We start from the raw sequence: 24,373 nt of genomic DNA on the forward strand, positions 1-24,373 counted from the left end.
CATTCACATGCAACCTTAAAGGGACGTAAAACCCACAAGTCAGAGCATACAATTGTAAACAGCTTTCCAGTTTATTTCTATTATCAATTTTGCTTCATTCTCCTGGTATCCTTTATTTGAGGAGTATCAAAATTACTGGGACCTGGCTGAACTCATCAGGTGAGCCAATGACAAGAGGCATATACGTGCAGTCACAAATCAGTAGCTAGCTGCCAGCTCTTGAGCCTACCTAGGTATGCTTTTCAACAAAGGATATAAAGTGAACAAAGCAAAATATAACATAGAAGTAAATTGGAAAGTTTTTTAAATTGTATTCTCTTTCTGAATCATAAAAGAAAATCGTTGGGTTTCATGTCCCTTTAAGGAGTGCCACTCAAAAAAAATAATATACGATTAAAAAACCAAATGTATGCTTACCTGACATTTTTAATTTTATTAGTCCTGGAAATTCAACTCCTGGCCACTAGGAGGATGCAGATATTCCCAAAGATCTAAGAACACTTAATCCCTCCCACCTCTCTGGTATTCTAGTCTAATCTTTGCCTGCATAGGAGGTGGGTGAAGAATTGAGGTGCTCCAGATTGTTCATTGAAGGGGCTAATTTTCCCCTCAGAGAGCTTCTAGAGAAAGACAGAGATTGGAGAATTGGGCAATGACAGAATCATTCCCAGTAAAGGAGTTAGTCACAAGCCTGCCACAGGTGTTCTGGGGTCGTCTATATACTTAACAGATAGATCCTCTGCTCACACATTTAAAGGGACAGTCTACACCAAAAATTTTCTTATTTAAAAAGATAGATAATCCCTTTATTACCCATTCCCCGTTTTTGCATAACCAACACAGTTATATTAATACACTTTTTATCTCTGTGATTACCTTGTATCTAAGCTTTTGCAGACAGCCTCCTTATCTAAGTGCCTTTGACAGACATGCAGTGTAGTCAATCAGTGAAGACTCCTAAATAACTTCACGGGAGTGAGCACAATGTTATCTATATGACACATGTGAACTAGCACAGTCTAACTGTGAAAAACTTTCAAAATGCTCTGAGCTAGGAGGCGGTTTTCAACTGTTTAGAAATCAGTTTTAGCCTAGCTAGGTTTAGCTTTTCAAAAATACCACCAAGGGAACAAAGCAAATTTGATGATAAAAGTAAATTGGAAAGTTGTTTAAAATTGCATGCCCTACCTGAATCATGAAAGTTTAGTTTTGACTAGACTGTCCCTTTAACAAAAACAAACAGACAAAAAAAAACAGTTAATCTGTTTTAATATAATATGGTTTGAGCTTACGTGTTTAGGGAACAATGCCAGTCAGTAATAGGTGGGCATGTTATTTGTATCCAGTGTAATGGATGAGGTGTTTAGTGCAGTTTAACATCATTGTAAATAGAGCTAGCCTAAGTGTAATGCCATTTTATTCAGGGCAGAAACAGCCATGAAAAGAAACGCACATTAAAAGTACATTTAAAATACCTGATTTTTACCTGAAATGTATAAGAATTCTTGAAAATCACAGCCAAGAATCATTAATCTACGCTAAGCCACAATATCCTCTCCATATTTACTGAAATGGAATCAAAAGCTTAAATGGGCTTGAGATGATTTCTACTGAAAGCAATAGACTTCTGAATCTTTCATCCCACAAAATAAAGCTAATTATCATGCTAGTACTAAGGTCTCTCCTAAAGCTAAACCTTTAGTTTGAGATTAAAACTATCTTGCTATATTCTTTAATATTTTATTGAATAACTTTAATATGTATTTTAAATTCACAAAACTATTTTTGATGAAAAGTTCTGATACGTCTGGCCTGCATTTCCACCAATTTAGCGAATTCCACAGCAGCAGGGAGTGTAAAGTTTTCAAGAATGATTTAATGAACATTTAAGAAAGCTCATGTAGAGCATAAAGTAGTAATTGTTTAAGGCTATATAGAGGGGTGTCTCGCTTAAAGGGACATGAAAGCCCAAATTTTTCTTTCATAATTTAGATAGAGAATACAATGTTAAAAAAGTTTCCAATTTACTTCTATTATTACATTTGCTTTGTTCTATTGGTATCCTTTCTTGAAGAGATATCTAGATAGGTTATCTAGATAGGTTGCAAAACTGCTGCCTTATAGTACTGCAGACACGTGCACACTCCTAAACTTACTTTCCTGCTTTTCAACAAAGGATAACAGGAAAACATAGAAATGTGATAATTTAAGTAAGTTGGAAAGTTCTATGTTCTATCTGAATCATGAAAGAAACCTTTTATGGTGTTATGTCCCCTTTAAACTCTCATTTGTATCTTACCACGGTGTATTGGATATAAGGTAGCAGCTGTCAGTATGATTAAACCACCTGTACTCAGCCACTGTTTAGATCAGTCTTTAATGCGCAGCTCCAGTAAATCAGAGGTCTGACTGAAGAAAAAGTGATTAAATATAGAACCAATGTCTTTCTCTCATACTTTTCTATGGATTTTACTGCTGAACCAATTGCTGTTATATTTGTCCCCTTCTCTCTTCCTGATGAAATACAGTTATCACAATGGAAAGGCGTATATAATAGACGTGTCTCAGTCAGTGGAGCATGATCACCCTCATGCCTTAGAGTTTCTAAGGAAAGACTGCTCCAATGTGAATGGTGAGTCCGCAGCATTTCTCTCTCTTCATTTTTCTGATGATCTTCTTTTCTTCAAAAACAGCGCCATTGTGAGTATGTAAGTATATATGTTGTCAGGGTTAGCTGGTCCCTGCAACATGGCAATAATGTGTAATGGTATTAGTCCATTTAAAAAAAAAATGACAGAATACATCATCCAGATCCACTGTCTTCTGCTCAAAAAGCTTTAATTAATTGTTACTGTTAGCTCATGGTGCAGATCTATTCCACTTCAAACAATCTTCTGTGTGGCTCTGTGTACGTAGATTTGCAGAGGCGCAAGGGGAATGAGGTCTTGCTTGTTATCTCTGCAGACACAAATTAAGAACAAACCCTTATTTCGTGAAACCTTTGGACTATGTTTCTTAAATATAAAAACTATTGTTGGATAGATTTTTCCTCAAAGAAAGCATAAAAAGCATTTTTTTAATTAAAAATGTTGTTTTTTTTCTACCCTGAGATTTTACTGACTACCAAGCTACATTTTAAGCAATTATTAAGCTAAAATTTGGTTAATATTTATAAATATCTGAAAATGTTATAATATTACAAAATATTACACTGCCTCCAGCAGCTACTTTATAATGCCACAAAGCTGGCAACATTTTCTGGGGAGAACACTGAATGTGATTATATTTGTGCCCTGGGCTTTTCTAGCCCAGAATTCCATGGAAATGTGTTTTTATATAAAATACACATACATGGTATTAAAAAATATAACTTCATCATGCAAAGTCTACTGATACCATATATGGCCACATGTATGTGGATAACCCTACTTATTTTTGATGCCACCTCTGTCACACGACAGTTCAAGAAATTTCTTCCCTACTAGATCTGTTGTAGTAAATTGTAAGTTCTGCTACCGTGAAGTGAAAGAGTCTAGGAGCAACAACAGCCCAGCCACAAAGTAGTAAACTATGCAAACTCAAAGAGTGGGACCGCCAAGACTGAAGTCGTAAAAATCGCTTTTTCTATTGCTTTCCTGTCTACAAAGTTCCAGACTGCCTCTGAAACAACATCAGCACAAGAACTGTGTGTCAGAAGCTTCATAAATTGGGTTTCCGTGGCAAAGTAGTTGTACACAAGCCTCGCATCAAAAATGCCAAGCATCTGCTGGAGTGGTGTGACGCACACCGCCACTAGACTCTGGAGCAGTGGAAACGTGTTCTCTGTAGCGATCAATAACGCTTCACTATCTGGCAGGCTTATGAGAATTTGGGTGCTTTCAACTTCATGGCAATTGTTTGGGAAAGGCTATTTCTTGTTCCAACATGACTGTGCTTCTGTGCACAAAGCAAAATCCATGAGGATATGGTTTGACGAATTTGGTGTGGTGGAACTGGCCTGCACAGAGTTCTTACCTCAAACCTATGGAACACCTTTTTGATAAACGGAACACTACTTACAAGCCAGACCACCTGGTCCAACATCAGTTCCTGACCTCACGAATACTCTTTTGGCTGAATGGGCTTAAATTCTCTTCCCAGAAGAGTTGCCGCTGTTATAGCCAGAAAGGGGTTATTAATATGGCAGTCTTGAGTTTAGGTGTCCATATACTTTTGGCCATATAGTGTATATCTAATAGAATATTTACTACACTAGCTAGTTAGATTGTGCTTATGTTTTACACATGGTAAATGCTCTTTGAGAACAAAATGCTTTTGATGCATTTGAAGGTGTGTTGTAAATGTTCACTGATGGAATTTCACCTGGATATAGCCTGAAGAAATTTCCCTTGGTTCTTATTGTCGCAAGTAACATAATGTGCCCTATGCAATATTGCTTGCAGTTTAATGACATTGCTGTCCCAGTCCCATCCTAATCACCACCATGTGTGACCTGCTATTATAGCTCATCAGTGTCATAGGTGGTAGGGTACTTGGAAAATTAATACACAATTTGATCCCTGTCCAAATACAGTATTAGAATATGAAAACATTTTTACTTCTCTCAAACAGATTCATTGTTTGGTATTTCAGTGTATTATACCACCTTTGCAGAACTATAACATTTCCTAGAAGTGAGCTACAACAAATGATTTCTGCACAGGGCTCTATATTTTTTCTGCTTCACGTGGGTTTGACTCCTTTCCCTCATCAAAATTAAATTTTCTGCAATTAATTAGTCCTTTTTTTTTTCTTTCATGCAAAATAAAATATCTTTTAAATGTGATAGAAAGTTTGAGTATTGAGTCAGCACAGTTGATGGGCTGTTAGATAGTGTATGAGGCGAGTGTTCTAGTATTATTATTTCCATATAATAATTATAATTAAAAATAATTGAAAGGAAATGAATTGCTTAATGTTACCACCCAAGACATTTGCAAAAACAATATTTAAAGTAAAAATAAAACTTGCATGATTCAGATCATATCATTTTAAGACACTTTTAAAGGGACAGTCTACACCAGAATTTTTATTGTTTTAAAAGATAGATAATCCCTTTATTACCCATTTCCCAGTTTTGCATAACCAACACAGTTATAATAATATATGTTTAACCACTGTGATTATCTTGTATCTAAGCCTCTGCAAACTGCCCCTTTTTTCAGTTCTTTTGACAGACTTGCAGTCTAGCCAATCAGTGCCTGCTCCCAGATAACTTCTTGTGCACGAGCACAGTGTTATCTATATGAAATACGTGAACTAACACCCTCTAGTGGTGAAAAACTGTTAAAATGCAATCTGAAAGAGGTGGGCTTCAAGGTCTAAGAAATTAGCATATGAACCTCCTAGGTTAAGCTTTCAACTAAGAATACCAAGAGAACAAAGCAAAATTGGTGATAAAAGTAAATTGGAAAGTTACATGCTCTATCTGAATCATGAAAGTTTATTTTGGCCTAGACTGTCCCTTTAATTTCACTTTTTCACATTTACTTTGTTCCCTTGGTATTCTTTGTTGAAAAGTCTATGTACATATCCTTAGCCGGTCATTTTAGGTTACACAAATTTGTCTCTTGTTATTCCCTCACCAGATGTGTTTAGCAAGCACCTAGTAGTGTATTTCTGCTCTGGAGCTAACTCGAACCATCTAAACATAGCAATAGTGTGATTATAAAATGTTCTATATTTTATTGCACTTTTATATCCCTTTAAATTTAATGTTTTATGTTAAGCTGAGATGTGTAAATACTTATGAGTAGTGGCATGGTACATTCTTCCCAAACCTCTGTTAACCTGCAGATTTCTTTGTGAAGTATGATGTTGCCGTGATGACAGTACGGGAGCTGTTTGAGTTCATTACAGACCCATCGATTACAAAAGATAACATGGATGCTTATCTGGAAAAGGTAAAACAATTATTTTAGACATTTTGGAAAGTTGGCAAATGTAATTAAAATGTATATTTTGTTCCTCGAATCTTAATATTTTTATAGCCACTAGATGTCAGTAGTTGCATGGAGCATTTAATTTAGTACTATCGGTGTTTTGAAAGGCTTTGTTCAACTTTTGGCTTCAGAAATGTTGTTTGAATACCAGGAATCCTGAAATGCAGTCTCATGACTCGTATAGCACATCATCACAATTACCTCCCAAACACTCTAAAATGAATATGCACCACAAAACTGCTGCTGCCATCTTGTTTCCTGTACACCACTTTCCATAGGTTGCAACCATTTAGGATTTTATTGAGAAAGATGCCCCAGTCACAAAACAGATCTAATAAGCATTGGAAAAGGTCTAATAAACATTTTGGAGTCATCCTATACGCTTATTTATGTATATAATAATAATTCTTATTCTTCTTGTTGACTTCAATGAAAACCATATTTATATTACAGGCAATGCAGATAGCAACTCAGAGAACAGAGGAAGAGCGATCCAGTCAAGATAAGGTTGATGAAGAGGTAAAATGTCTTAATAAGCCTCCCGTTGAATAGAAGTCTACCCTAACATTGACTAAAACCATTCTTTTGCACTCTCTCTTTGGCTCCCTCTGTCTTCCTCTTTCTCCACACTCTTGATATAATAATGACTGAACTCTTATAGAGTCATGTTTTGATACTTAAAGGGACACTAAACAGTTCTTGCTTTGGTATAAAATTGTGCTTGTCCCACACTAACTAGAGAGGCAAAAAAGCAGAAGAAAGTCACAGTGTCAAATGTTGCTGGCTCTGGTAAATTTCCTGGTGAAGGAACTCTAGCCTTAGTATCTTTCTGTCCATCCCCCCACTGGGAGTGTGATTTCTTCTAAATATTGTTGTTTGTTTAGGTTTTAACTATTGAAATATTCAGTATAGGTGGGGATGTAACCAGCAAAAACAGCTATTTCAAATAATAAAATTAAGGTAAATAATTTATTTGTAAACAATTTAATACATTCCAACAGTTAATATTAGACCCCCCCCAGTAATTTATATTAAATTAATCAAAATTAAACATTTTGGGCCAGATTACAAGTGGAGCGGTATTTAATGGTCCTGATTGAGGCTTAAAGGGACAGTCTACACCAGAATGTTTATTATTTAAAAGATAGATAATCCCTTTATTACCCATTCCCTAGTTTTGCACAACCAACACAGTTATATAAATACACTTTCTTTCATGTAATTAGCAAGAGTCCATGAGCTAGTGACGTATGGGATATACATTCCTACCAGGAGGGGCAAAGTTTCCCAAACCTTAAAATGCCTATAAATACACCCCTCACCACACCCACAATTCAGTTTTACAAACTTTGCCTCCAATGGAGGTGGTGAAGTAAGTTTGTGCTAGATTCTACGTTGATATGCGCTCCGCAGCAAGTTGGAGCCCGGTTTTCCTCTCAGCGTGCAGTGAATGTCAGAGGGATGTGAGGAGAGTATTGCCTATTTGAATGCAGTGATCTCCTTCTAAGGGGTCTATTTCATAGGTTCTCTGTTATCGGTCGTAGAGATTCATCTCTTACCTCCCTTTTCAGATCGACGATATACTCTTATATATACCATTACCTCTGCTGATTCTCGTTTCAGTACTGGTTTGGCTATCTGCTATATGTAGATGAGTGTCCTGGGGTAAGTAAGTCTTATTTTCTGTGACACTCCTAGCTATGGTTGGGCACTTTGTTTATAAAGTTCTAAATATATGTATTCAAACATTTATTTGCCTTGACTCAGAATGTTCAACTTTCCTTATTTTTCAGACAGTCAGTTTCATATTTGGGATAATGCATTTTAATTTAACATTTTTTACCTTAAAATTTGACTTTTTCCCTGTGGGCTGTTAGGCTCGCGGGGGCTGAAAATGCTTCATTTTATTGCGTCATTCTTGGCGCGGACTTTTTTGGCGCAAAAATTCTATTTCCGTTTCCGGCGTCATACGTGTCGCCGGAAGTTGCGTCATTCTTTGACGTTATTTTGCGCCAAAAATGTCGGCGTTCCGGATGTGGCGTCATTTTTGGCGCCAAAAAGCATTTAGGCGCCAAATAATGTGGGCGTCTTATTTGGCGCGAAAAAATATGGGCGTCACTTTTGTCTCCACATTATTTAAGTCTCATTTTTTATTGCTTCTGGTTGCTAGAAGCTTGTTCTTTGGCATTTTTTCCCATTCCTGAAACTGTCATTTAAGGAATTTGATCAATTTTGCTTTATATGTTGTTTTTTTCTTTTACATATTGCAAGATGTTCCACGTTGCAACTGAGTCAGAAGTTACTTCAGGAAAGTCACTGCACAGTGCTGGAGCTACCAAGCTAAGTATATCTCCTATAAACTTTTGGTATCTGTTTCTCCAGCTGTTATTTGTATTGCATGTCATGTCAAACTTATTAATGCAGATAAAATTTCCTTTAGTACTGTTACATTACCTGTTGCTGTTCCGTCAACATCTAATTTTCAGAGTGTTCCTGATAACATAAGAGATTTTATTTTTTAAATCCATTAAGAAGGCTATGTCTGTTATTTCTCCTTCTAGTATACATAAAAGTCTTTTAAAACTTCTCTTTTTTCAGATGAATTTTTAAATGAACATCATCATTCTGATACTGATAATGGTTCTTCTGGTTCAGAGGTTTCTGTCTCAGAGGTTGATGCTGATAAATCTTTGTATTTGTTCAAGATGGAATTTATTCGTTCTTTACTTAAAGAAGTGTTATTTGCATTAGAAATAGAGGATTCTGGTCCTCTTGATTCTAAATGTAAACGTTTAAATAAGGTTTTTAGATCTCCTGTAGTTATTCCAGAAGTGTTTTATCTCCCTGATGCTATTTCTGAAGTAATTTCCAGGGAATGGAATAATTTGGGTAATTTATTTACTCCTTCTAGACGTTTAAGCAAATTATATCCTGTGCCATCTGACAGATTAGAGTTTTTTGAGACAAAAATCCCTAAGGTTATGGGGCTATCTCTACTCCTGCTAATGTACTACTATTCCTACGGCAGATAGTACTTCATTTAAGGATCCTTTAGATAGGAAAATTGAATCCTTTCTAAGAAAAGCTTACTTATGTTCAGGTAATCTTCTTAGACCTGCTATATTTTTAGCGGATGTTGCTGCAGCTTCAACTTTTTGATTAGAAGCTTTAGAGAAACAAGTAACAGATCATAATTTTATAGCATTATTATTATTCTATAACATGCTAATAATTTTATTGGTGATACCATCTTTTGATATCATTAGAGTTGATGTCAGGTATATGTCTCTAGCTATTTTAGCTAGAGAAGCTTTATGGATTAAACTTGGAATGCTGACATGTCTTCTAAGTCATCTTTGCTTTCCCTTTCTTTCCAGGGTAAATAATCATTTTAGTTCCTTTCCTTACAAGGAACAAAAGCCTGATCCTTCATCCTCAGGAGCGGTATCAGTTTGGAAACTATTTCCAGTTTGGAATATATCCAAGCCTTATAGAAACCTATAGCCAGCTCCTAAGTACCTATGAAGGTGCGGCCCTTATTCCAGCTCAGCTGGTATGGGGCAGATTACGTTTTCTTCAAAGAAATTTGGATCAATTCCGTTCTTAATCTCTGGTTTCAGAAACATTGTTTCAGAAAGGTACAGAATTGGCTTCAAGTTAAGGCCTCCTGCTAAGAGATTCTTTTCTTTCCCGTGTCCCAGTTAACACAGCAAAGGCTCAGCATTTCTGTAATGTGTTTCAGATCTAGAGTTGGCTGGAGTATTTATGCCAGTTCCAGTTCTGGAACAGGGGCTGGGGTTTTATTTTATCTCTTCATTTGTACCAAAGAAGGTCAATTCCTTCAGACCAGTTCCGGATCTGTCATTATTGAATCGTTATGTTAGGATACCAACATTCAAGATGGTTACTGTAGGACTATCCTGCCTTTTGTTTAGCAAGGGCATTATATGTCTACAATAGATTTACAGGATGTGTATCTGCATATTCCGATTCATCCAGATCACTTTTAGTGTCTGAGATTCTCTTTTTAGACAAGCATTACCAGTTTTGTGGCTCTACCGTTTGGCCTAGCCTCAGTTCCAAGAATTTTTTTCAAAGGTTCTCGGTGCCCCTTTTTTCTGTAATCAGAGAATAGGGTTTTGGTATTTCCTTATTTGGACGATATCTTGGTACTTGCTCAGTCTTCTCATTTTCGAAGAATCTCATACGAATCGACTTGTGTTGTTTCTTCAATTTCATGGTTGGAGGATCAATTTACCATTCAGTTCATTGATTCCTCAGACAAGGGTAACCTTTTTAGGTTTCTAGATAAATTCAGTGTCTATGACTCTGTCCTTGTCAGACAAGAGAAGTTTAACATTGATATCAGCTTGTCAAAACCTTCAGTCACAATCATTCCCTTTGGTAGCCTTATGCATGGAAATGTTGGGTCTTAGGACTGCCGCATCAGATGCGATCTCCTTTGCTCGTTTTCACATGCGACCTCTTCAGCTCTGTATGCTGACCCAATGGTGCAGGGATTACTCAAAGATATCTCAATTAATATCTTTAAACCGATTTTACAACACTCTCTGACATGGTGGACAGATCACCATCGTTTAGTTCAGGGGGCTTCTTTGTTCTTCCGACCTGGACTATAATCTCAACAGATGCAAGTCTTACAGGTTGGGGAGCTGTGTGGGGGTATCTGACGGCACAAGGGGTTTGGGAATCTCAGGAGGTGAGATTTCCGATCAATATTTTGGAACTCCGTGCAATTTTCAGAGCTCTTCAGTCTTGGCCTCTTCTCAAGAGAGAGTTGTTCATTTGTTTTCAGATAGACAATGTCACAACTGTGGCATACATCAATCATCAAGGAGGGACTCACAGTCCTCTGGCTATGAAAGAAGTATCTCGAATTTTGGTTTGGGCGGAATCCAGCTCCTGTCTAATCTCTGCGGTTCATATCCCAGGTATGGACAATTGGAAAGCGGATTATCTCAGTCGCCAAACGTTGCATCCGGGCGAATGGTCTCTTCACCCAGAGGTATTTCTTCAGATTGTTCAAATGTGGGAACTTCCAGAAATAGATCTGATGGCTTCTCATCTAAACAAGAAACTTCCCAGGTATCTGTCCAGATCCCGGGATCCTCAGGCGGAGGCAGTGGATGCATTATCACTTCCTTGGAAGTATCATCCTGCCTATATCTTTCCGCCTCTAGTTCCACACTACGTTCTTATCTTACATGATATTTACTTGGTCTGAGTGATTGCACTTCCCCGACATAATCTTTTTCCATTTTCTTTTAAACATACCTACAACTAAACCTTAAGTAACCTATTCTAACTAATAACCTAAATAAATAAATCCTTGAGGCCCGGCGGAGGAGAAAAAAAAAAAAAAAAAAAAGAGAAGAGGGGAGAGTGGGGGGGGGGGGGGGAGACTGTAGGAGGTGGGGGAGGAGAGGGGGGGGAATCAGGTCCCCTATGAGACAATTGTCGTTTTAAAATAAATGTGCCCACTCCCCTCTCAGTCCCGCTTCTATGAAAAGAACTGAGTCTCTAAAGGGGATCAGAATAAGTCTCTGAATCTCCAACTCGAATGTAAGTATGAGTCTACGCCATTTGCGCAAAAATAAACCCAGCCTGTTCTGAATATCCATCCTAACATCCATTTGTTCCGTGAATATTTGTGTTCTAAGTAGGTTCCTAAAGCCCACAAAGGAAGGACCCCTCCTTACTGTCCACTTTTTTAAGATACATTTTCTAGCTAATAGAATTACCAGGCTCAATATTGCGTCTTGTTGCCTATGTTGTGTTTCCCAATTCAAAAATAGAATAGTTTCTGGGCTAAGCGTGAGGTGTATCTGTAAGGACTTATTGATCCAATATTGTATTTTATTCCAGTACTGTCTGACTGACGGACACTCCCACATATAATGTAAGAGAGTAGGTGCCTCTGCTGCACACTTCACACATTGGTTGGGGTGTGTAGGCGCCCATTTGGCTAATGTTCTTGGTGTGAGATAGGCCCTATGGAGGAAACGTGTCTGAGACTCCCTGTACATGGCGGACAATGTGGCTGATTTGGTTCTTTCGAGGCCTCTTCTTATGTCTTCCCAAGTAATACCCTCAATTCCCATACGGGACCACCCTGTCTGTATCGAATCCCTTGTGTTCTGTGCTCTATGTTGTATGAGTGTTTGATAGATTTCCGATAAGGAGAACCTACCCATGGTGTATAGTGTTTGTGAGATGCGGAAGGGGGAACTCTCCCAAAATTCAGGTGTGCTCCGAATTAAAGAGTTGATGTAGTGACGTACCTGCAGAAAGGCAAAGAAATGTGTTCTCGGTATCCCGAACTCTCTCTGTAAAGCACCAAAGGTTTTAACCTCTTTTGTTAGCGGGGTTAATAATTGTTTAAGTGAGGTCAGTCCTTTCCGCTCCCAAACCATGAAAGGTTGGGTTTCCGAACCTGCCGGGAAATCTGGATTCTTGATAATAGGCAGGTAGCTTGAGGCATGACAAGATTTCTTGAGGAACTTATGAGCCTGATGCCAGGCCTTTAGTGGTTCGCTAAATAACATATTAAGGCCTAGAGCCCTCACCGATCTCATGTTTGAGACATGTGGTAGATATGCCAGGGAGACATCCCCCAGAGTGGCTTGCTCCACAGAGGACCGGCAATAATGATGAGTTCCCACTTGCCAGTCAAGCACCAGGCGAATCAGAGCTGCCCAATTGTACAGCCTGAAGTCTGGCAATGCCAGGCCTCCATTAAGAAAACCCATGCTCAGTTTTTCCCTCGAGATCCGTGGTTTACCCCCCTTCCAAATGAAGCGGGTCGCCGCCGCATTTAGCATTTTGACATCAGCCTTGCTTAATAGTAGGGGAAGCATAAGAAGCGGATATAGAAGGCGGGGAAGTATCACCATTTTAAGAAGATTGATCCTGCCTGAGAGTGACAGAGGAAGAGATCTCCAGCTATCCATCTGCGCCTGTAGTTTTGCGCAGATGGGTGTCAAATTATTAGAGTATAGCTTATTTGGGTTGGCAGAAATCTTAATGCAAAGGTAAGTGATGTCATGTTTAGCCACCGAGAACGGAAATTCCCCATTTGAGTTGGTTTTTCCGAGAAGCCACAGGATCTCGGATTTGTGCATATTGACTTTATAGCCTGAAAATCGGCCAAAGTCGGTGAGGGTTTCTAGTATATGCGGTATATAAGTGCGGGGGTTCTGTACAAACAAGAGCATGTCGTCCGCATATAGCGCCAGATGTTGTGGATGCCCTGCCAAGTCTATGCCAGGAAAAATCTGTCTTAACTTGATAGCCAGCGGTTCCAGGGCGATGTTAAAGAGGAGGGGTGATAAGGGGCAGCCCTGTCGGGTGCCTCTATGTAGATAAATGTTCTCCGAGAATATATTGTTAACTAGTATGTTAGCCAGGGGGGCATGGTACAAGTTTTTGATAAAAGTCAGAAATGGGCCGGAGAAGCGAGCCTTAGCCAAGGTGTAGAGGAGGTGGTCCCACTCCACTCTATCGAAGGCCTTCTCTGCGTCAAGTGACAGCAGGAAGGCCTCCTCTTCATCTCTCACTACATCGCCCTTCCTTTTGGGCCAAAAGTGTTGGATAACTTGTAGAACCCTGCGGACATTGACCACTGACGATCTTGCATACATGAATCCTGTTTGATCCATGTGAATGATATCAGGTAATATAAATTTAAGTCTCTCAGCCAGAAGTTTAGTTAGTATCTTGTAGTCGGAGTTCAGTAAAGAGATAGGTCGGTAGGACTCCGGCAAAACACTGTCCTTTCCTGGCTTGGGTATGAGAGTGATATATGCCGCTGAGAATTCTGGCACCGGTGTCTTTTCCCCTTCGAAGTAGGTGGTATATAGACTCGCCAGCGTCGTAGAGACCTGATCTTTTAAAAGCCGATAGAACTCTATCGGCAATCCATCCGGGCCTGAGGCTTTGCCCAGGGCCATGGACATGATCGTTCTCTGGATCTCTTCTTCCCCTATGGGGGCATTTAGTTTCTCCAATTGAGAGTCTGAGATCTGTGGGAGGCTGATATTGTCCCAGAATTTATCTTGTAGTTCGGCGTCTGAGGCACCTTCACTTGTATAAAGAGTGGTATAATAAGACGCGAATGCTTCAGCTATTGCATCAGCATCCTTCACTAGTTTTCCCTGTCTTTTCAGGGCTGTGATATGTTTGGAGGATGTGCTCATATTCACTAACGCCGCCATAAGTTTCCCTGACTTATCCCCGAATCTATAATATTTGCCCCTGGTTCGCAGAAGGGCTTGTGAGGCTTGATTGGCCAGTAAGGCATCATATTCCTTTTTAGTGTCAATATAACTCCGGTAATTTAGGCCAGAGGGAGTCGCACAGTAAGTACGGTAATTCTCCGCTAGACGGTCTCTCAGCTCCCCTAGTTTCTCGGTGAATTGCTTTTTCCTACGTGCCAGGTAAGCAACAATGTTGCCCGACAAGACAACTTTCGCAGTTGCCCAGAATAATTCTGGGGTGTTCATATGCTGTGCATTATTTACCCGGTAGTCATCCCAACAGTGAGTTAGGTAGCTCTGAAAGTCCTGAGAATAGAGCAAATATTTTGGGAATTTGAGAGTTCGTCTATTGCAAACCGACGGGTTCTTGTCTATGAAAAGTGCAATCGGTGCATGGTCTGAAACCGCCACGTCCCCTATTTTGGTGTCTATGGTACGTGTAATGAGAGAGTCTGAGATCAAAAACATATCTATGCGGGACATAGAGGGTGAGGTACGTGACGCACAGGTATAATCTTTCCCATCAGGGTTCAGTTGCCTCCATATGTCCACCACACCCAGGGAGCTCTCCAGTAGAGCAAAAGTGTCTTTTTCAAATTTTTCTGAGATTTTAGCCACCTTTCTGGGCTCTCCGCTATGTGTCCCTCTTAACCTGTCACAGTGAGGATTAGGGGTGAGGTTAAAATCACCCCCTAGTATAATATGTGTACCCAGGTAGGGGGAAAGGATTGTTACAATATTATTCCAGAACCCCCTATCTTTTATGTTCGGGGCATAAATGTTACAAAGTGTATATGTTTGTTCTGCAGCACATATTTGTACAATGATATATCTGCCTTCTGGGTCTTTAAGCACTTCTTTAACTTCATGTTCAAGTCTTTTGCCTAGAAGTATTGCAACCCCCCTACTGGCAGAGTTAAATGAGGCGTATTCAACCCTCCCTACCCAGTCAGATCTCAACTTCTCATGTTCCGCATCTAAAAGATGCGTCTCTTGAAGAAATGCGATCTCTGCTTTCTTTTTCCTAAGTAGCGTGAGTATTGTTTTTCTTTTTATTGGGGAGTGGATACCCCCAATATTCCAAGAATAGACGTTAAATTTTAATACTTAAGTGGATCCTGTATCTTGTTTTTGTATCTGTATAGATGTATGTGAATAGTGTCCCAAGTGCGAGGGTGGGGAGAAGAGAAGGGGAGAAGAAGAAGAGAGAAAAAAAAAAAAAAAAAAAAAAAGAAAACCAATTTAAATTCCTCACCGTAGTGATCAGACTCCCGGTTCAGTCTTCCACCACTATGAACCACCGCCAGGCCTCTATTAGTATCACTAAATAACAGTAGCTTTACCCTGAAAAAACATAAAAGAGTTATTACCCTGAAATGAGTCGTGGACTGTTCAACAAGCATGTGGAAAAGTAGTGGAAGGATAGCAATAACTTTCATACAGGATGTAATAGGTTCCATCATTCTGACTATGTCTGAATGAGTTATGATCTGAGAATACTGCATATATACATATGTGTTCAAAAACCATGAAACATTTAACAGAAGGGTTGTTACATTCCAATAATCAAGCGAGCATATTAAATCTCTCATCAACATTGTACTTTCTAACATAACCTGTGCTTGGGGTGGAATTTAGGAGCGATGGATTACAAGAGTTTACCCCCCTCCCCTTTTCCCACACAACTGATCCTACTCCTTTGCTTACATGTTCTAAGTGCCCTGGACCCAGAAAGTAACCTATGTTAACATATATCATTATAAAACTCAAACCTGAACTTAAACTGAACTTCAAAGTTCTAAGTCCGCGTGCAGCTGCGGACCCATTGTTAGTTATTTCAGTAGCCATCAGAACAGACTACTTGATTGAAAACCTAAGGTGAATTCCTATTTACTGCAGTTTCAACCCTCTTCCCCTCTTAGATGATTCTGGCGTGGGCTGTGTGGGGGGGGGGCCCCCCCACCCTCTAAGAAATTTTGAGCCGCAGTTGGATTGTCAAAAAATTTTGGGCCTCTGGGGGTCATAATTTTAAGCCTAGCTGGGTACAGTAAGAAGGCTTGTCTACCCTCCCTATGAAGTTGTGAGCAGATTGGTGAAAATTCCCTCCGGCGTTTCATAAGATCCGCCGAGAAATCTTGAAACAGGAGCAAGCGTGTATTTTCATACATCACATTGTCCATTTTTCTGTAAGCTCTTAGTAATGCTGTTTTGGTCTGGAAATGTAGAAACTTGATCATAATTGGCCGGGGTTGGGGCAAGTTGTCTAGGCCAGTCCTTTCCGGGCCTACCCTATGAGCACGTTCCACCCCGCCCTCAAGGTCTTGTGTAGGTATCTTCAGTAATGTGGGGAGTGTATTTTCAACAAAGTGGATGATATCTGCTGGTTTTACTGATTCGGGGAGACCTAAGAGGCGCACATTATTGCGTCTCGACCTATTTTCTAGGTCATCTAGTTTTAATTGCAATGTGACGGCTTGTCTTTCTAAGGCTTCAATTTTATTTGAGTTAGATACATTAGAATCTTCCAAATCAGAGATTCTATTCTCAGCTTCTGCTACACGTGTGGAGAACTGTTTAACATCATCTGAGAGGGTATCGACCCCCCTCTGCAAATTATCAATTTTAGGCATAAATAGTAAAGATATCTGTTTAACAATGGGGTGTGCGTCAAGTGAAACATTATCTAAGCAGCTATCAGTGCTAGCTCCCGCGTTGGAGGAGTCAGCTCCAAGTTTATTTCTGCCAGAGCTAGTTTTGCTGCGACTTGCCATGGTGGTATTCGTTAAATATTTCTCCATATACCTTTACAAGTGAGAAAATGGCTAGCATATATGGATATTATTCTAACAGTAAAATAGAAAGATCCTTTTCAACCAAAGTATGGTACAGCGTATATGAATGACTTAACCAGTACTAGCAATATCTCTATCCCTATCACTGAGGGAAACCAAATGTTAGTGGGAGAAAATGGGTTAGTACAAATATACAATACAGTAATACAATACAGTGAGAGTTCCATAGATTCTACCACTCAGCCCCCAGCAGAGTACAAGGGGGGTAACTCAAGACTGTCAGCATAGCGTCCTTCATGTGCTCTTTTAGGAGTGAGAGATTTCTGTATTTGGTTAGGTGTGACAATACAGTCTTACAGTTTGCTGTAAGTTAGTGGTTCTAACTTATGTGAAGATCTTGCCGGGGTCAAGGTTCTCTAATAATGCCCCTGATGGTATGCTGAGTATCCAGTATCGCCAGCTCTAAGGCCCATTCATGTGCTAACAGGGTTAACATCTGCTATCAGAGATGCTGTAAGTATGTCTTGTGGAGATTGCACAGTATCCCTGCCAGGGGTGTAGGTGGATGATCGAATGGGCTGAGTAATATACCCCAGAGTTAGTTTCTATATGCAGATCCTTGCAAAGTCCCAGTTTTCTGATTTTATTGGCTGCCTTTGGGGAAAATTATGTATACACTGGCAGCAGGTAGCCGTTATTTTGGTTCCAGCCTCTCCCATGCAATGTTAGGCCCAGTGTTTGCGGCTATAAGGCCGTTTTCCCCAGTCCCCTATACAAAGCAGCGGTATGCAAGAGTCCCCAGGAGCAAAAATGTGGGCTGTGATGTGCATGCAATGTCGTACTTTACCCAGCGTGGGTTCTGGCTCCCGCCAGCCTGTGGAGCTGTAGATTCGCGCCCAATGGCGGCCTCTGTATCAGAGGTTCCCCGGTGTCTGTAGCTCCTCACCAATTCGGACCGGGTAAGTTGCTGAGTGGTGTGGGCTATTCCGAGGGTCAATCCCGGTGCCTGTCTGAGTCCCAGTGTTGTGCCGAGCATTCAGCACCTCTGTAGTTCCGAGGAGGAGCGGGCCACGAGGTGCCAAGATGGCGGCTCACATGTGTGAAAGGAGTCTTTCTCAGCTGGGGGATGACCGTTGCGGTAGTCCTTCAGTGCCGTTTCCGACACGGTTTAGTGTCCCGCTGCTGCAAACTGTGTCCCAAGGGTTCGATGGCACTGGTAGCCGGCTTCGGTGGTGGAGCGGTGTGTGGCTCGCCTGAAAAGGGCAGAAGGATACTCCGTTGAGAGTCCCCTCTACTCCGGGCAGCAATGTCTGCCAAGGATTTTTCAGTGGGCTCCCAGTCGGCAACAAGACTGGTGAGAAGCAGTGTGAAGGCAAAATAAAGTATTCCAAGCCGTTTTATAAGCTCTTTTAGGCACTTTTAAGCAAAGTCTGTGCGGAGCTCTGCTAGTCTGCTGCCTTCCAGGAAGCCCACCCACCGGAAGTCCCTCTTTGCATACTTTTACCAAATTCTACCATTTTGTTGTATTTTCTTCTTCTGAAGCAGTTTTTGGTAGAAAAGTACTTCAGGCAGCGTTTTCAGTTTGAATCTTCTGCTTATGTTTTTTCATTAAACTTTATTTTGGGTGTGGATTATTTTCAGCAGGAATTGGCTGTCTTTATTTTATCCCTCCCTCTCTAGTGACTCTTGTGTGGAAAGATCCACATCTTGGGTAGTCATTATCCCATACGTCACTAGCTCATGGACTCTTGCTAATTACATGAAAGAAAACATAATTTATGTAAGAACTTACCTGATAAATTCATTTCTTTCATATTAGCAAGAGTCCATGAGGCCCGCCCTTTTTTTGTGGTGGTTATGATTTTTTTATATAAAGCACAATTATTCCAATTCCTTATTTTATATGCTTTCGCACTTTTTTCTTATCACCCCACTTCTTGGCTATTCGTTAAACTGAATTGTGGGTGTGGTGAGGGGTGTATTTATAGGCATTTTAAGGTTTGGGAAACTTTGCCCCTCCTGGTAGGAATGTATATCCCATACGTCACTAGCTCATGGACTCTTGCTAATATGAAAGAAATGAATTTATCAGGTAAGTTCTTACATAAATTATGTTTTTTACCTCTTTGATTACTTTGTCAGTTTTTTTGACAGCCATCCATTTTAGCCAATCAGAGCTGGCTCACCTGAACTCCACGTGCGTGAGCACAGTGTTATCTATATGACACACTTGAACTAACACCCTCTAGTGGTGAAAAACTGTCAAAATGCCCTGAGAGAAGAGGCGGTCTTTAAGGGCTTAGAAATTAGCATATGAACTTCCTAGGTTTATCTTTCAACCAAGAATACCAAGATAAAAAAGCAAAATTGGTGATTAAAAGTAAATTGGAAAATTGTTTAATATTACATTCTCTAGCTGAATCATGAAAGTTTATTTTGGACTAGACTGTCCCTTTAACTCAGCTAGAAGTAAGCTTTTTGTGCGCATTGAATAGAGCTTTTAGTACAAGTTGAAAGTAAAAAGTTTTTGCTTGCGCTTACCCGACATGCGTAAAAAGCCGAACTTAGAATATTGCGTGCACAATAACATATTCCCTATGGAAGTCAATGGAGCAAAAGTGGGGGAAAAACACCCTACTCACGCGCAAACCCGATTGCATATTATCAAATGGACTAACCCGACATAAAAATATGAATGTTTCACATTCCAATATTCTTCACAAAGAGAACAGAATATGTTCTATTTATTCATAAATACATACTTCTATATTTATCTGATGGTATTTTGCACAAATATATAATACATGATTATATATAGGTGTATATATGTGTGTGTGTATATATATATATATTTATATATATACACACACACACACACACACGTATAGGAATATCTATTTATAAATACATAGAACATATTCTGCTATGTGCAGAATATTTCGGAACGTAAAATATTTACAGTAAATACACACTATAACACTTTATTAAATTTGAATATTGCATAAATATGATTTTCATGTTTTAACTGCAAAAGACTCCAATACCCTGATATATATGTCTTATGTGTGTACATAAGTATTTATGTGTATATCTGTCTGTAATTACATGTGTACACATATAAATACATATCTACACACACACACACACACACACACATTATATATATATATATATAAACACACATATATATATATATATATATATATATATATATATAACATATTAAGACATGTGTATGCATGTATCTCTATGTTAAAGCCCCTTTCCTGCTTTTTTTCCTGAGACCTCATATCTTTGAGCCCTTATAACGTTTTTGTGCAATTTTTTTTTTAAATAGTTTTTATTATGAATGACATGTTGAGCAAACAGATGCTGCTCCTAGGGTGTTAACTAGAGATAGAACAAGCTATTATTCTATTGTTCGTTTCCAGGTTGAGCACCTTTCTCTTTATATTTATGAAAAATTCTGACCATGAGTGTCTCCCTAAGGGTGATACGGAAAACCAGGCATGGACCCATTTATGTGTCTAGAGGGATATGGCTGCACCTCACTGACAAGGCCCACACTAGCCCGAAACGTACGTCTGGGGTTTTGCTGTTTCTCTCGTTCAGAGAGGGGATTGCCTGGTATTTCAGAACTGGACTGCACTGTTTAGTCAGGGTCAGACTGATATACTACAGGAAAGTTCTTCTCTGTGAAAGGCTGATGTTGAGCAAAAAGAGGCTGCTTCTTGGGTGGTAACTAGCCATAGGACAAGCTATTATGCTATTGTTCGTTCCCAGGTTAAATACTTCTCTCTTTTTATTTATGCTTATTATGAGTACAACTGCACTTTGTAATGTATTTTTGTTTTGCAAAACAGTTAACCAGAGCTCTAGGGTTGCACAAACTCGATGCACATTAACTTAAATTGCACTCAAGCAATCATGTGCAAACACCTGCGATAATTCCCTTTTCGCTCACGCATAACTGTTAGTGAACCATTCATAATCTAGTCCTTTAAGGGGAGGATAATTTTGTGTTTTCCATTACATAAATAAAAGCATAACAAATGATGTCTAAGGCCATTAATTCCTCCTGTATTTTTTGTTAAATGTTGTCCTGTCTCTTAAAAATATTGTTTCATCGTTGTACTTTTATCTTTTGTACCCATGGACAGCGCTGCAGAATTTGTTGGCGCTTTATAAATAAAGTATAATAATAATAATCTTGCAAATTTATTGTTTCTGTTTGTATTATTTTAGGTGTTTAAGAAAGCATATATTCCTAGAACTCTAACAGATGTTACCAATTATGAAAGAGATGTTGATGTGATGCAAAATTTGAAAGAAGAAGACATGTCTCATAATATACAGCATGATAATGTGAGTTAACTATGCGTTGTGGCTACTAACATGTCTGTATTCATATATAATAGTGATTGTGTACAATTCCTTGTTTGTCGTTCCTGATCTATGTATCATTTAAACAATCTTATCACAGACTTACAACCAAAGAATAGTGTATAGTGCACTTTTTCCATGCTTTGTTGGTGGTTAAGGGTTTACTCATACATCATTCTCCTCTACTACCCACTTAAATAATCTTGCAGGCCTTCTACAGAATGATGTGAGGTCCCACTGATATGCACTTAATCTTTATGAGAGACATAAAGATAAATATCCAGGACAATGACAATTAAAGGGCCATTATACACTCATTTTTTTCTTTGCATAAATGTTTTGTAGATGATCTATTTATAAAGCCCATAAAGTTTTTTTGTTTTTTTTAAATGTATAATTTTGCTTATTTTTAAAGAACATTGCTCTGATTTTCAGACTCCTAACCAAGCCCCAAAGTTTTATTTGAATACCGTCAGCTACCTTCTCCAGCTTGCTCCTGTTTGTGTAAAGGGTCTTTTCATATGCAAAAGAAGGGGGAGGGGGGAGTGTCTTATTTCCCACTTGCAGTGGGATTTCCAACTGCCTTTTCAACAGAGCTAAACTGAAAGCTTCTAAGTACGTTTTAAACCATTTTATACTGGATTTTTATATCAGTATCTGTGCATCTTATTCTTTATAGTAGTGTCTATTACATGCAGTTATATGAAAATGAGTGTATACTGTCCCTTTAAATGCGTTGAGGAAAAAAATTATTTCTTGATAACCCCCCAAAATGAATACAAGTTGGTGTGAAATGTGTTTTTGAAAATAGCATGTCTCCAATCTCAGATGCAGGTTTTGCTTTAAAAAGAGAGGCTCAACAGCAATGTGCTTAAAAAAATATTGTATGGATGGTGTAGAGGCCCCAAAATTGCGACTATTTACTAAAAATCTGTACACAAGGGGGGCAAAATATGTCACTTAAAGTATTTCATTTTGTATGAGGTGCTCCATTTGTAATTGAGTATGGCTTGTAAAAGACATATGCTTACCGCCTTTACTCCTAAGATGCCCAAAAGAAAGTAAAGTCTCGAGGCTCTTGTTCAACGCATCAGACACCAGCCAATCTGTTTTGGACTTGCAGAAACTGAACACCTTTTTGAAAGTGAGGCCATATAGAATTATTTGATAGTGTACTCAATTGTACTCAAGCTTTTGCTTTATCTAAAGAGGACATTTTAAAATGTATTTAATTTTTATTAAACCCCCCCCCCCACACACACACAAACACACAAAATAATAGTGTGCTAGATAAACCTACATTTTTTTTGTCAGACTTTGGTTTTGTGTCAATATCCACCGGTAGAGATACCGGAGATCTTAGGAGCCAGGTGAAACTTGTATTTCCTGTTAAAAATTTAAATTTAAAGGGATAGAAAGATCAAAATTGAAATTTACATGGGTGAATTTTAATTTTAAATGGAAACAATTTTGCAATATAACTTTACTTCAATTAGCAAAAATGTTTCTTGCAAAAGTTTTCAAATACTAAACCTTCTCAGAGAGTCTTCACAAGCACAATAGACGCCACCATCAGCTCTCTGACCTTGAATACTGGTGCATGGGCCCTCACAGCATATGTGCGTATGCAGCTGAAAAACAGTATTAAATTTTACTAGAATCATTTTTCCTAATGGAAGTTTATTGCAAAAAAGCTTCTATTTAAAATTGAAATGCACTCATGCACATTTTAATTTTACCTTTTTATCACTTTAAACAATGTTTACCTATACCTATTCAGTTGCTTTAATATGCATCATAGAATTTTATTGCAGTCCCTTTCACCCTAACAACATTTTTGATAGATCAGAAGATAGAAAGACAAAAAGAAACCAGTATCTTCCATTGTCTGGATGACGACATAATCCTAGCTTAATTAGGAGAAACAGCTTTATGTGGGGACAATTGTCTGTGTATAACTTGTCTCCTGACCCTTGAACAGACTCCTGTCTCAGCCAGAACCGCAATATATTGTGGATTTTATACCTCTGGTCCTTTCACAAGATAACATAGTCAAACTCTGTTAGAAGAAATAGAAGTAATCTCTAAGGAGACTCTGGCAACCACACATGGGCTGAATCTTTTAGGAACAATTTCTTTTTACTATTTTCACTAACGGGAATTGGCAAAAGAGAGCAGCCCAAAAATACAGTTCCTTTGTGTATGAATGGAGTCAGTTCTAGTAAAACATGTAGCTTTCTAAGCCACAAATAGGTGTCATTAGTCACAAGCCAAACCAGCCAAGTTATTGAGTTGAACCATATGCACCTGCTCTCCTTAAAAAATGTGACCCATGTGTTCAAATGACTATGGATGAAGCACATTTAGCTATCTGTAATGATTGTGTTTGATTTTAGATCCTGTATCAGACTGTGACTGGACTTAAAAAGGATTTGTCAGGCGTTGAGATGGTAAGATTTCATTTCTAGTTTTTCTTTTCAAATTTTATCCTTCAGATATCTTATATTCCATTGTTATAACTTATTGTTTGAGAACAATGCAGTAGCGGACCTACTCACCAGAGGGCCTTGATGCAAAATTTTATTTTGGGTCACCCAAAGTAAACCCGTGCTTTAGTTCAGATAGTCTAAAAATATTGCCTGCTAGGGAGGCCTGAGAACTGAGCTGAAAAACCTTTGTCTATAAATGTCCTCACCTGCCTGCACTCTGTGCTTGCTGAAGCAATTACACAAATAGCGTCAATATAACGGTGCCCATAGAAAATATATATAGTGTGTGTGTTTTATGAAAATGATGCTTCATCAGACGGCCCAGCAACAACAATTTCATATAGCTGCAGCATGAAAGGGAGCATTTTTACATATTGTTTTCCCTTACATCTCTTCATAAATGACCAACTACAAACTTTTGCATGGTATTCACACATATGCAGAGCTTTCTA

The 24,373-nt window shown here is 38.9% G+C and overlaps 1 protein-coding gene across 1 annotated transcript in view; it reads left to right on the forward strand.

Annotated features, from left to right (window-relative positions):
- Positions 1–24,373, forward strand: part of RIOK1 (RIO kinase 1) — a 100,307-nt gene that overhangs the window by 50,827 nt on the left and 25,107 nt on the right. The window contains exons 11-15 of the mRNA XM_053714716.1: positions 2,529–2,632; positions 5,836–5,942; positions 6,435–6,500; positions 21,295–21,414; positions 23,829–23,882. Of these exons, the coding sequence (XP_053570691.1) occupies positions 2,529–2,632; positions 5,836–5,942; positions 6,435–6,500; positions 21,295–21,414; positions 23,829–23,882 (451 nt within the window). The remainder of the gene's footprint in view (positions 1–2,528; positions 2,633–5,835; positions 5,943–6,434; positions 6,501–21,294; positions 21,415–23,828; positions 23,883–24,373) is intronic.

This window comes from Bombina bombina, chromosome 5 (assembly GCF_027579735.1).
Source record: "Bombina bombina isolate aBomBom1 chromosome 5, aBomBom1.pri, whole genome shotgun sequence".
NCBI lineage: Eukaryota > Metazoa > Chordata > Amphibia > Anura > Bombinatoridae > Bombina > Bombina bombina.